The 14,029-nt window shown below is 40.5% G+C and overlaps 1 protein-coding gene across 1 annotated transcript in view; it reads right to left on the minus strand.

Annotated features, from left to right (window-relative positions):
- GRID1 (glutamate ionotropic receptor delta type subunit 1) overlaps positions 1 to 14,029 on the minus strand; it is a 2,290,275-nt gene that overhangs the window by 325,488 nt on the left and 1,950,758 nt on the right. Inside the window, exons 10-12 of the mRNA XM_078641098.1 lie at positions 10,553 to 10,750; positions 8,803 to 9,127; positions 463 to 601 (exon numbers count right to left, since the gene is read on the minus strand). Coding sequence (XP_078497224.1) covers positions 463 to 601; positions 8,803 to 9,127; positions 10,553 to 10,750 — 662 coding nt within the window. The remainder of the gene's footprint in view (positions 1 to 462; positions 602 to 8,802; positions 9,128 to 10,552; positions 10,751 to 14,029) is intronic.

Genomic DNA, 14,029 nt, shown 5'->3' on the forward strand with positions numbered 1-14,029 from the left:
GTATGTTTCATAGGTGATAGGTGGTTTTCTTTCAGAGTGTCAATATTTTCCTTTGGGGACAAAAACACGTTATGCAATGGAAAGCTATAGGAAACGTATGACTGTCATAGATTTACTGAAGCTCTCATGAAATCCTTTGGGAATCATTGAAACATTGGACATTTATACCAAATGTAGCAGTCATTCTACAGGTGGAAATTACCACATATTCAAATATTTCTTTCACATTCAATGATCCACAGATGTCTGAAAAACACATTTATTGAGGATATAGTCTGCATAGGGGTCTGTGAGCCAATCACTTATATTGAATACATTATTAAATAAATAAGGTTCCGTAGGGCAATTCGTTTTAGTCTGATATGACGTGATTCGTGACAAAATTAAACTACTACAAATAAATTATCAATTCCCTTTAGAAAAAAAATGTTTAAGAGGCAAAACTCTCGACAATGTCCTTACCTTATGGGATTATCCATCCTTGAGACTGTTAGAAATGCAGCAAGATTTGCAGTGTAGGATGAGCACACTATAAGAGTGAAGAGCCACCAGCTTCCCATCACAATGCGCATCGCCACTGAATTTGCTGTCGATTCTCCACCTAATGGTACAATTGGACATATTAACAGCAGTAGTTCTAAGTCTTTATTTTCACTTTGGTTTCATAGTGAAGAGAAATGCTAATTTGAGTTGCCATGTTGTACTGTGTCGGTAATATTACCACCTAGGTATGTACAAAAAAACACATGAATATAGTGCAAAACCCAGAAACAATGAATTTGAAAAAATAAGATAACTGGCAGACAATATTTTGGTGCACGGTTTAGGATTAATGTGTGGGTAAAAGGTGGATTTTTGATAACATATTTAATGTATGTGTTTGACAAATGGCCTAGTATGACCTTATTTCATTTTAACAAAATAGGAACATAAAATAGTCTTGGTCGTCATATATCCCAGGTCCACTCATACAGTCTCCCATTCATCTCCCCTCTAGGGGCGAAATAAGATGATCAGGCAAGGTACTTGCCCCCTTCACTGTAACAACCAGACGGTTGGATAGCTGGGCCATGCAGATGCGGGCAAGCACAGGTAAACGTGGAAACGAAAGGACAAATCTGGCACCTGCTCTGTCTATTTCTTTACTCTTCTTTTATATCACTCGAGCAAACTTAAATGATTCGTCTGGTGGCCTGAAAACTCGTGACTAGTCGATTATAATTGATTATATGCATACTTTACCAAATCAAGTTCAGGAAAGAGAGATTATTGGGCATTTAACCAATAGTGTATAGCAATTTCTTTTTAACATTCCTTCATGTAAAATATGACATTTTATATCAAGTGCTGAGGCCCCTAATCTGCTTTTATTCTTTCTTTGTTTTAAACTGCTGCCAGAAAGAATTAAATGATAAAAAAGCACTATCAATGAAAAAGATTAAACAAACCAGTAACCTCTGGGCTGAGAATTACAGAGCATCAAGTACAGAGCCCTAATCAGTGGGTGAAATATAATGGTATTGTGTATGATTAATAAAAAGCAACACAAGATATAGCAACCATTTTAATGAAATGTAAACTGAAACAGAAAAACGTAAAAGAGCAGGTATTTAAAATGTGGTAGTCAAAAGGTATAAAAGAGAGTAGATATTCAAATGGCGCTTGATTACAAATTGACTAATAAGGTGTTATATGTTCTAGGTGGCAGCATATTATGGATTTAGTAAATATGTCTCGGATCGTGTTCATATATGTATACAAATATAGTTTCGTTCTGATAGCAGCTAACAAAAAAGTCGTATTTGTTAATTGCAAAAATATTGGACATTGTCGAGTTCGTCTTGGATTCTATTCATATTGTTGACAACATTGTTGACTAGTAGTTCTCCAGTGTTGTTAAAACAGTACAGCACTATCACTGTTCATGCTCTTATTTCTATTGTCTTAAAAATGTCACTCAAAAATGATCTCCGTTCCCAAAATTGATACTCTAAACTTTCTTTATTGTACTTTCAAACCTTACATGCAAAACTTGAAAGGGCCTCCCTGCAATAGAGTAGATGCAGACTTGTTATTCTTAAGGACCAGGCAATTGAAATCACGTTACAATAAGAAGTGATTGTTCGCATAGCAGTCTTTGATTAGAAAAAAAATGTTCACGACAGCTACATTTCTGGAGATCTTTTAAGCGAGAAAGAAGGGAAATGTGTTTCTTTATAAAGGACTACAATTATGATTCGGAATTTGCCCTGGCCTATAGGCGTTCCATGTTCGGGTCAGTTAAAACTTTAGCAAGTTATGTTTGTCACAGAGTGTTTGCTTCCAAACTTGGGCTGTCAAACTCCTGGCATATGATGCCCCTGGGAGTGTTGAGCTTAGCTTTCTTTAAAACAAATGAAGATCTTGGTCGATAAGTCCAAATTCCAGAAGGATTTGAGCTGAACTTGAAGATTGTGGGAGGTTACAAATTGCTCTAAATATTTTGTTCTACTCTGTGTTTAACAAGACTTTGAACTTGTCGGGATACGCTTCCATCCCATGAATAAATAAGGGAATGATTTTAGTCTTGAATAGGTTGAAAAGAGGAATGGTTTAAGGCACATCTATATTTTAGAAAGTGTTATCAAATCTAATCTTGATGTTGCTTTTCTTTTTTAGTCTTTCCAAATGTGCTCTATAGTCACCTTTTGTATGGAGTGTGACACACACTATTAGAAATTGTGTTTCTAGCTGTCGGAGGTATGCACCCTGTACAAGCAGGAACCACAATCCTAGTCAAGGTAGGTTCTATTTTATTCTAATCTAATCCATATGACTTATATAAAAAGTTCAAGGCTACCCAGAAACATCCCAGTGCTAGAACCACAACCGCACTGGCCAATGTGGAGGAGGCTAACTCATGGATGACCAGGTTTCAGAGCCTTTGTAAAAGGAAGTTCTCTGTCAAGTTGGCGCACTCCAATCGGTAAAGATTTCCGAAGTTTGAGGTCCAGGTAGGCAACCAACAAGCCTTCCCATCTTGATCTACGGATCTTTGGAACTGTCAGACTGTGAGCCGAGGACGATCTCAGTAGCTTACCAGGGGTGCAGGGTGAGCCTAAAGGTTGTATCAGTCTCAGTCCTTTGTGTAGAGTGCTCAGTGCAAAATGCATAGTGCCTTCAACTGGACACGCTGTTCCTTTGGAAGCCAATGGATTTCAACCAGTGCTTATTTGGCAGACTGATGTCTCGGGATGTTCAGCAGAAGACTGGCAACCTGCAACTATTTCAGCACAAGTTGGGGCGAGCTAAAATACAAAGAGTTGCCATAGTCAAGGCGTGAGATTATCAGGTCCTGAATAATCAGCCTTCTGAACGGGAAGGGGAGAAGGTCTAAAATCTTCCTGAGTATTCTGAGAGAGCCTTAGCACCTCGCAGCAAGCTTTTTAGCTTGACCGTCCACTGTGAGGTTGTTGTCAGACCAGATACCAAGGCTCTTTATCTGGCTTTTTGGGCTCGGAGGCTTCCAAGACATTAGGCCAGGGTTTCGGTGCCTTGTTCTGACATTTTTGTCCAGCAGCATGACCTCTGTCTTGTCTTCATTGAGCTTCAAGTAACACCCTGCTATCCAACTGGCCACTTCCCGAAGGCAGGAAGCCTGTTGGAGATGATTCGAACTGAGTTCTGGTAGGATTGACATAACTAATTGGGTGTTATCAGCATAGGAGACTAATAACAACCCAAAGGATAGTACAATGTCTGCCAAGGGGTGCATATATAAGTTTAAATGGGTAGGGCTTAAGGTGGAGCCTGCTGCACCCCACAGCTCACCAGAAAACTGTCTGAGTAACAGGACTGGTGAAACACTTGGAAGGTTCTATCCTCAAGGAAAGACAAAAGCCATTTCAGTGCCCTACATTCAACGCATGCATCTGAGATTCTCTGAGTCAGTATAGCGTGAGCAACAGTTTCAAAAGCTGCACTGAGATCTAAGAGGATAATGGCTGCGGATCCTCCTTGGTCCAGGAGCCATCTCAGCTCCTCCACCACAACTAATAATGCTGTTTCAGTGCTGTGTTGGAGTTTGAACCCTATGTGAATGGAGTGGAGGACTTTGTTTGATTTGAGCTATATGGACAGATACTATTTACATGTTTCTCTGGGAGTATGGACCATCCTGGCAGCAGAGAAATCGAGCTGTAGTTGCCCAGACATAGAGTGTGGGCTTTTTTAATAATGGTTTACCACCACAGGCTTCCATTGAAAGGGTACTAGCCCACTGGTTAAAGATATGTTCAGCATATCTAGAAGAACGGGGAAGAGGCTTTCTGACCCTTGTCCAGGAATGTGGAGGGGGCCGGGATCGAAAGGAGAACCTGACTACACCTTACTAAATAGGTCTGTAAGGAGGCTAAGTGTGAGGTGAGGGAAGGCCAGGATCCATCTTCGGGGCACTCTAGGCAGTTCCTCCTGCACAGATGGTCATCCCGGTTAGGCATATCTGGAAAGGAGGAGTAAATATCAATTATCTTCTTTTGAAAGAAGTATGCCAGCCTGCTACTGTGTTTCAGTGAGACTTCTGGTAAACAGCTGTCTAATTTAGGCTCAGTAATAGTTTTTAGAATCCGACAGATTTCTTTGGGTGAGTTAGAGGAGTTTTCAAACCTAGCAGCACAGTAAGAGGCTTGGGAAGTTCTAATTTCAGAGTGGTCATTTCTGATGGCTTTCCTATATTCGGATTTGCTTGCTTCATCATAGGATGTTCTCCAAATCCTCTCTAGGTTCTTACATTATTTTTTAATGATATTAAGTGAGAGTTGAACTAAGGAGATTCATTGTCTTGCTGTACACCCTTGTGCCATCTCTCTGGTATAATCAGTCCAAGGTGTTATTAATCTAACCTTTAAATGTACTGGAGGACACACTAATGTGGTCGGATGGTTCGGGTTTTGTTTCAAATCAGGGCAGCTAACTACTTCTTAAGATTTAACTCATGTCAGTGCGTTCCTTCAACCTGGTCGACGGAGATGGGATGGGGGAGGGAAAGGCAAGGTAATGGGTACGAAAAAATGATCTGAAGAAGTTAATGGCAGAGTACCTTGCACTTGTAGGTTTGGCTTATTAATAAATATTAGATCAATATTGTGACACTTCTCATAAGTAGAGTCCTCAAACAATTGAGTGAACTGTTGCAAGTTCCTTGAAGAACCACTGTTGGTTCCTTCAATGTGTATACTAAAGTCACCCAGTAGGGTGAAATTGGCCTTGTTCATGGCCAGACAGGCAACCAGTTTGGATAATGCCTGTAGGAAGTGGGCCTAGGGACTGGGGGGGGGGCAGTAAAGTAGGATTTGTGAGAGGGTGGTGAACGAAATGGAAAAAATAAGGTTTTCACAGTTTAGGAAGCTAAGAAGTGAAAAAGTACTCCTAAATGTTTCTTTGAAAATAATGGCTCACCTGCTACTTCCCTTGCCAATCCGATCTACCCTACTGATAAGGTAGCTGGGTGGTAAGGCTTGAACGACATTGGGTGAGGAACCCTCATGGAGCCATGTTTCAGTTAGGAAAAACACATTTTGCTCAGATATCTAGTGATCCAAGCAGTTTTGCCAGGCCCTTTTCAATATATTTATTTGCTCTTTACTTGCAATCTCTACTTCTTACGTTTTGTAGCTCGAAGGCAAACTCAACAGCACAGGCCATGGATGCTTTTCTTCAACAGATTTCTCAGACCTCAATGACATGTTTCGCTCTTTTATGGAATTGGCATGCTTATTGTTCCAAATCAGATAACAATTAAGGTTACTAATGTCCATTTGTGGGTTCGAGAACTCCTCTCTCTCTCTCGCTCTCTCTCTCTCTCTATTTTAACATTCTTATTCTCCTTCCTAATTGTAATCACTAAGTTAAGCAATATTACTCAAGAGAAGGGCACTTACTTCTGACTAGGCTAGAATCACAGAGGCTGAAGCCAAGACCCAGCACATGGAGTGTGTTACTTTTTTAAATATCCATTTAATTTTTGTTCTTTGCCCTGCATCTACATCTGAGATGTAGAAGATGAAACGGGAGAAGCAAAATCTCCTTTTCCCCTATTTCTAATTTACCTTATACTTTTAAACATGCCCATTCCAGTAGAAGCTCTATCATTGAAGGGCCTGCTCACTCACTCCCAGCCACAAATTGAATCCCAGAGTTGTTTGGGTGAATTTACCCAGGCAAAAAAGCTGATGGGGCGGTGGGGATGAAAAAGGTGAAGGTTCAGGCCCTAATATGCTACATTTTACATATAGTATTCCACTAATTGTTTGTTTTCTCCAGCATATGCTTCTCCACGTTTCGCCCATGGCAGACCCATAGCAGAGCAGGTTCGAGCAGAAAATGTCTTGAAGGAACTGCGAAACGTGTGCTGACAGAATGTGCCACCTGAGCAACTTTTATCACACTACTTTGAAATTTGTAAGAAAATTACATGGAACAAGTATTTCATCTGACTTTATTACGCAATGGCATATCTCAAGTACAATTTTACAGCTTTCTTTAACAATTGTTTGGCATATAATGTGCAAATCCTTTCGTGATAATGACGTGTATGTATCTTCTATGGAACACATTTGCAAGTTTTGCTCAGGCCTAATCAACATCCAATACGATTGTCTGTTTTCTGTTCAGAAATAATGCCCATAACAATCTTTCACATACTACTGAGTTAGAAATAATCAGTCAAAGTGAACAGCTAAGAACTTTCTGGACATGGACTCTTTCTTTGGCCCAAGAAAAAGAGACACAGGTGTACATGTTTCGCTCTTAGTGAACCAAAAAGCAGACATGTAGCATACAATGATTTCTAATTGCCCTTTCTGTGGTGCATGCGCATTGAGATTAGATGATGTAGCGCCATATCTACATGTACTTTGCACAGGGGTGCACTATTGAATATTGCCTCTGTGGAATTAACACATATTTATTATCTCAGTCTGGAAACCATTGGGAACCAACATGGCTGACACTTGATGTATACATTGTCCCAGCCATGACAATGTCCAAGACGTGAAATATTTTATTTTCACAAACAGTTATTTTTTAACTTGCCATTGGAAGGATCAAGAAACTAGTGACATGTTAGGGTGCCTTGACACCAGACAAACTGTTCTAAATGTAATAATTTGTTTTTTTTACCCTCCCTTTGCTGTAATACATTTCGTTAGAGTTTTAATCAAGTTATAACGACTTCACTGGAAGAACAGGCTTAGTTTTATTTTTGGGATATACTGGTCTTAAGACACTTACTGCCGCTCCCTGGACCGGTTGCCTCGCCCTCTACCTGATGGGTTCTGGCCTTCTTCAATCTCGGCACAGTGACTGCTGCTGACTCGGCCCGTAATCTTGGCGTCATGTTCGGGCCCAGCCTGCAGCTTGACGCTTTTGTTAGTAAAACCACGGCGACTTGAATGTTCCTGCTCCGCACTTTACGGAAGATTCTTCCGTTACTTCCAACTGCGGCCAGGACAGAAGTGGTGCGTAGTACCATTCTCAGTAGGTTATACTACTGCAACGCACTGCTTCTAGGAGCCCTAACATCTTGATTTCTAAGCTGCAGAGGATTCAGAACATGGCTGCCAAGCTGGCCCTCTCTCGTCCACGCTCAGCGTCATCGTCTTTGGCGCTTTCGGACCTTCACTGGCTGCCTGTTTAGCAACGGATTCATTTCAAGGCCTCTTGCCTTGTTTTTAGGGCCTTACATAGGCTGGGGCCAGTGATGCTACAAGATCTCTTCTCCTGGTACTCAGCCGCAAGACCACTGAGGTCTTCCTCAGCCTTCCTGGTAGTTGTCCCCAGGATTAAAAGGGTGAGGATGGGCGGCCGGTCGTTCAGTTTTGCAGCTGCAAAACTTTGGAACTCCTTATCTCTGCCCCTGCGGAGCTGCCAGGACTTGGCAGCTTTTAAAAAGGGTTTAAAAAGCTATCTCTTCCCAAGAGTAGTGTAATGCGTAACATATGTCGGTAATGTTTTGGTCACAGCGCCAGGATACCCTTTTGGGTGACAGCTGCGCTTAATAAATACGTATTACATTACATTACATTACTTACGGCCTGACTTGTAAAGCAGCCCACCTAACTACATTCTTGAAAATGAACAATTGAAAGTGAATTGGTAGAGCAGTGCCATTTCCACCGATAAAATTAATTTCAAACGAGATGTATATTATAATCGCGAAACACTTTGATATCTAATAAATACTGGAAAAACAGAGTGGCTAAGGCATTAGCTATCTATATCTCAATTTACACTTACTTTTTACATTTTACATTTGATATTATAATAACAATATATTCATACATTACACATTTTAAGTACATTAATTAAGACTTGCTCCTACCTAATAGAAACACCCCTTTATTTAACTTCACTGACTTGTTCTGTATCCGTACACAAGCAGGATGATATAGGAAATAGCATGATTAAATATAAATTCTGAGCTCCCACTTCGTAAATATTTTTCTTCAAATCAGATGGATTTTTGATCAAGAACAGATGGGATCACAGTCTCGGTCACTCTTTATCCTATTGTAACTGACCCCAAGGGCCGGTGGCATACACAGAATTAATTTCAATTTGGTAGACAGTAGGCTGTGACGACCTAAGTTTGCGATTTCATTTTCTGCCCAATATGATGACATTACCAGTGGAGACATGAACACTCTTCGGGTTCTAACGGCATTGGAGGGAAGGAATGCGATATATCCAAAAATGAATAATGTACTCAGTGAAGAATATTATTTTGACTACTAAAAAGTGAATCTTGCGATTACTATACTGTACCTTGCTGGACGAAGGCTCCATATACGATCCAGATGGCGCTATGCAGGGTGGAGGATGCCGAAGGACTGGCTTGCGGAGAGCTTTGTGCTCTTACTGCTTGGATTCGATTCAGAACAAATATCAGGACACCGACCACAGGGATAGCGGCAGCAATGCATGCCCACACAGCAAAATCGAAGGGGGCGAAGAGAGAAAAAATATTTATTTTCTCCTCAGGTTTCTTGATGAGGATTCCAACTGAATAATCCATGTAGCGCTTGCTGAAATCCACAACACTCTCGCGTTCTGGGGTGATGGTGATTGCTGAGATGGCCATGTCGGCTCGCTGCAAGAGAAATGGCAAAATCACGTACATGTTTACGGCTCTTCACTAGTTATTTCTTGAGATTGAAGTTCAACTGCAATGAGCTCTACTACTTATCCGTAAAATAAAAATTACATATACACGGTCATTTAGATTTGCATGGATTTATCTTGGTAACAATGAGACTCAGGTGTGGCCCACGCAGGTAAGAGAGGTGGGCGGTGAGGCAGGGATGGGGAAGGGGATTCGACAGAAAATCACGTGGAAAAATTATATAAATAATTAATTTGACCTCGTCGTCGTCTGGCGAAATCCCCGCCACCCAGGCCCACCGCCCCACCCCTCTTACATGAACGGGCTGCTGATGATGAGACTATGGCTTCATGGCTACTTATTAATAACTGTTACATATCATAACTTCAGAAACAATTATCCTGTATCCGATAAAGAAATAAGGATTGATATATTCTTTCATGCCATCTTTGCAAATGTACAGGGACCAAATGAAAGCCCATATTAAGATATTTCCAATAAAGGTAGGTTCATATTGCATCTGTGTTACCTTGTATATTGTTTAGATTCTCACTATTGTGCATCTGTTTCATTCTATAAATCAAATTACATTCTGGCTCTTGAATTCCAGGAATGTGTTGCTACTGCTCCACTACAACAAAGGCAAGGATGATTCCTTCATTTCCTCATTCTTAATGAAAAAGTTCTCATTAGACATAGTACGTTCATGATTGCGCTTACTAAAAGCGAAGCCCTTGTGCAGAGAAGATTTTTCCCTTCTTCAGACTCAATAACATTTAGTACAAACTGAAAGGCTCTATATCAAGAGCACACATGAGATCTCCGAGCACTCATATGAGCAAACCTACTGCAATTATATCTTAAAAGCACGAGTCACATTTAATTCATCAGCTGTAAACCATCACACACTACATTTTGTCACTTGATGAAAAAACAAACAAGGCCCACTTGAGAGAAGTCATCAAAGAAAGTCCAATTGTTTTCCTTCCTCTCACCAACAAATACCTGACTGTGTGGGAGGGAAACATCCTTTACAACGCGGTCAGTACACCGCAGTGCTGTTACATCGCGGTCGTTACAACGACTGCATGTAACAACGCTATGCCTTTACAACGCAAGTCTTTACATCGACTTGCGCTAGATGGCGTACTAACATTAAAAAAAGTGTAGTTTACTATCCCAACACCTTCCCTACTGATAAGTGGACTGGAGTTGGAATAGTAAATTACACTTTTTTAATGTTAGCGTGCCACCTAGCGCAAGTTGATGTAAAGACTTGCGTTGTAAAGGCATAGCGTTGTAACATGCAGTCGTTTCAACGACTGCGATGTAACAGCACGTGTTGTAATAACACGCGTTGTTACATCGTACATCCGTGTGGGATGATGCATGAAATGTAGATTTACTTCCTACCTTGTTAATGAGGTCCCCAATCATGCCATTCCAGGAGCCATTGGGGAGGTGGTGGCCATATTTTCCATCCCCTACTTGATAAATTTCGTATTTGAAGCCCAGGTTTTTGGCAAGGGCATCTAGTACATCGATGGAGAACCCTTTGTACCGCTTTGGCTGACCAAGTATATTTTCTGCCACCATCACAAATGGTTCTTCCTAAGAAAAAGAAAAAAGGCATTTAATATCATATTAAAGCTTTGCTTACCTCCATTCTTAAATTCAATCTTGTCAATGAACAAATTGTATGATCATCTTCACCTTCACTGAAATTGGATATAATTGAAATTATTTACTTATTTTGATGTATGTAGAGAATTACAAAGTCAGCGGAGTGCTCTGCATATAATATAGCACTGTACTTTAACGTTTATTAACATTAGAATCGCATAGCAACCAAATGGTAACAAAGGTAGAGACGATTTAGTAAAGTAACTCAGAGTTGAAAATACAGAAGAGTAAAGCCTGCTAATGATAATTTTTTTTAAAGAGACTCTTACAGTGATAAGGAAACACAAAATGTTCTGAAAATGCCTAAAGGACAAAGACATTAGGAACTATTTATACACTCCAACTATTCTTAGCACATTTAGTCAATGGCGCTGCAATTGTCTTCTAATAGAATGGGGTATCAAAAAGGCAGAGGATTAGAGGCGCCTTCATATTGAGACAAAGGAGACGCAATTGGGGTCAGTCTTTCTGGAACAAAAGCTGGAGGCTCATCAAAAGCACTGCCATCTTACTGAACTTTAAAGATTGCCGTCGGCGGAGCTACAATGATTCTAAATGAGCCCTAAAACAAATCTATTTCTTGCTCTGCTCTAAATACATCACATTGTCCCCAAAGTGTACATTGCTTGCTTCTTTAGTTGAAGCATTTTCTTGGCAGAAGTCTTTGTACTTGCGCTCTTTTGGAAATAAGTTATTGAAATTGAAGGGATGATCTAGTGTACACATGTCCGATAGTCATAATACTGTGATAGAGCCTGAAAATAACACTGCTCGGTTGAAGTTGCTACAAAAACAACACAAACAGATGCTCATAGTAGACATTATGATAGGAGAATAATGGAGACCTTGAACCACTGACATTTTCAACACGTCATACATTGATGATGGATATAAGTGTGTGTTCATATCTTATTAACTGCTCTTGTTTCATAGCCAAAACTTGGTTGTATCTTTATAGATGAAATGCCACATATGTAAAAGCACTGGCCATGTGCAAAGCTTTTAGGATTGCTTGGCAAACTTTCAGAAGCAAATTGTGTTTTTTTGCTGAAAAACTCATTACACGGCCATGCCTTGTGTTCTAAAGTCACACGTGTAAGTAAGTTCATTGTTTTTTGATTCATTAAAATCATACAAATAAAATCTTAAAAGAGGGCAACCTATTTTAAACTTCGATACAGTGTTACTGATTTTCAATATAAAACCAAGAATTACATGAATTTACTAGGGACCCAGGGCGGGCACCCGAGAATTCTGTAATTGGTCCATCTGACACATGCAAGTTGAACTGGACGCACGTGGTTAAAGCCTCATGCTGATAACTGAAACAGTGGATTCGTGCCATGACAGGTATAAACGCTCAAAGGGCTGGTGCAAAGAGCGTGTAAACTGTCAGAGTGCCTTCGGGCCAGTCTAGGTGCATGTGCGTTCGAAGCCTTTTTCTTATTCCACTACTGTCTTTAATGCAGCAGGTGACAGCTTTTGAGGCGTTCATGTTGCTGTTCCGTGACATGTCTGGAGTGGGAGGAGAGAGAGGGGGACAAAAGACCTCGAAGAATAGACTGATTCCACACGAGGTACAAGCAAAGGTAACTTCAGAATATGCTTGCTATGAGACATTTTCTGCTCATACCAGTCACCTCACCTGCTGAAAAAAGCGTGTTTAATCCAGTGATCTTCACTGCATCGAGGTAAAACTCTTTCTGGCCACTTCCCTTTGTCAATGTTACAAATCAGAGATCGAAGGGGCTGGCGCTGGCTCTTTAAGGTGGATGGAATAAAGACTCTACAAAAGTGGTGGCAGGGAGCTATTCTATAGCATAATCACTGGCACAAGGTCCTATTGAATATTTATCAAATAACTTGCATGTTTAGGGCAGTACAGAATAACTTTCCGGTGTTGCACTGAATTTGGTGGTAATGTGGGAACCAATACATTTATTTCTATTACATAATGTTAGCATATTGGTTATCTTGTTACATTATCAGTATTATGAATGAATGAATGCCTTTATTTGTGCGGTTCATCAACACCACTACAAAACGCAGCATATTTAAATGGAGAAAAACAGCTTTTAGAAATATAAAATTATAAATACTTGTTCAAGAATCTATCAAAGTCTCCGATTGTTAGAGTTTATAAAATAAAACAGTGTTCTGAAAGAGACCATAATGGCGGAGCAAATCAAAGGTTCGGTGAAAGCTGGACAACCGCGTCTTCGGCCCTCCCTTCTAAAGAATTCCAAAGGGTGCGCCTCACTCAGCGTGTGGAATGGAGCCCTTCAATATTGAGCGGGTGAAATAAACACATTTCTCAAAGCTGGCCATATGTTTTACAATATCCAGAGTATAAAGTTTTTGGACTGCTTATTTTGCTGTACAGTGCCCAATTGGAGGAGGATTGGTCTAAGGTAAATTCTAGGAGCTGGCTGAAGGGTTGGACAGCAGAGTAGAATATGGGCCAAAGATTCTCGTTTGTAGTTGCAGAAGCGGCACTCCCTTATGCCCGGCTTTACATTCACAGTTGGGTATAGTTCTTTTAAGGGAAGGGGATGTAATCTGGCAGCTAAAATCCTGTGTTGGGCTTGCCTCCCCACGGCCTGCCTGAGATGTAGTTTCCAACTGGTCCGTTTAAGTAGGAGGCTTTGGGTCTCGTGAAAGCCTCTTGCTGCCAGGGATTCCATATCCAAAGTACGAGAGCGTAAACATAATTGCTTTTTTATTTTTGCTTTAATAATAGAGTAGTTGGTTTTACTCGGGTCCCAATTCTCTATAGCAAGCTTCAGAAGGTCTTTAACTAAGTCAAGGAAGGCGGACTATGCGTTGTTGATATGTAAGACAATCAATTTTAAGGTGGCCTTCATAGAATTTGTGGGGGCTGCCATTGTTAAAAAGAAATATTTTGTGAGTGTCGCCAGCTCTTCTAGCTTTTGTTGATTGTTTGTTGATTATCAGTATTACAAATTATCTGAAAGCAGTTCAAGTAAATATGTGTGCTGGACACTCCTTAAATCTACCAACTCCACAAACATTGTTACCTGCTAAGGGGGAGCCTTTTTTGAGGTCGCAAGATTGGAAAGAATATTGCTGAAGATAAAGGGCTTGGCTTAGCTGAAGATGGTAAGCTTCCCCTGCAGGCTTCCTCACTGAGCACCCACTGTTTTGAGGCCGTAGACACATCAGAATGTTTTTTGAATAGCACGGAAA

This window comes from Lissotriton helveticus, chromosome 5_1 (genome assembly GCF_964261635.1).
Source record: "Lissotriton helveticus chromosome 5_1, aLisHel1.1, whole genome shotgun sequence".
Taxonomy (NCBI): domain Eukaryota; kingdom Metazoa; phylum Chordata; class Amphibia; order Caudata; family Salamandridae; genus Lissotriton; species Lissotriton helveticus.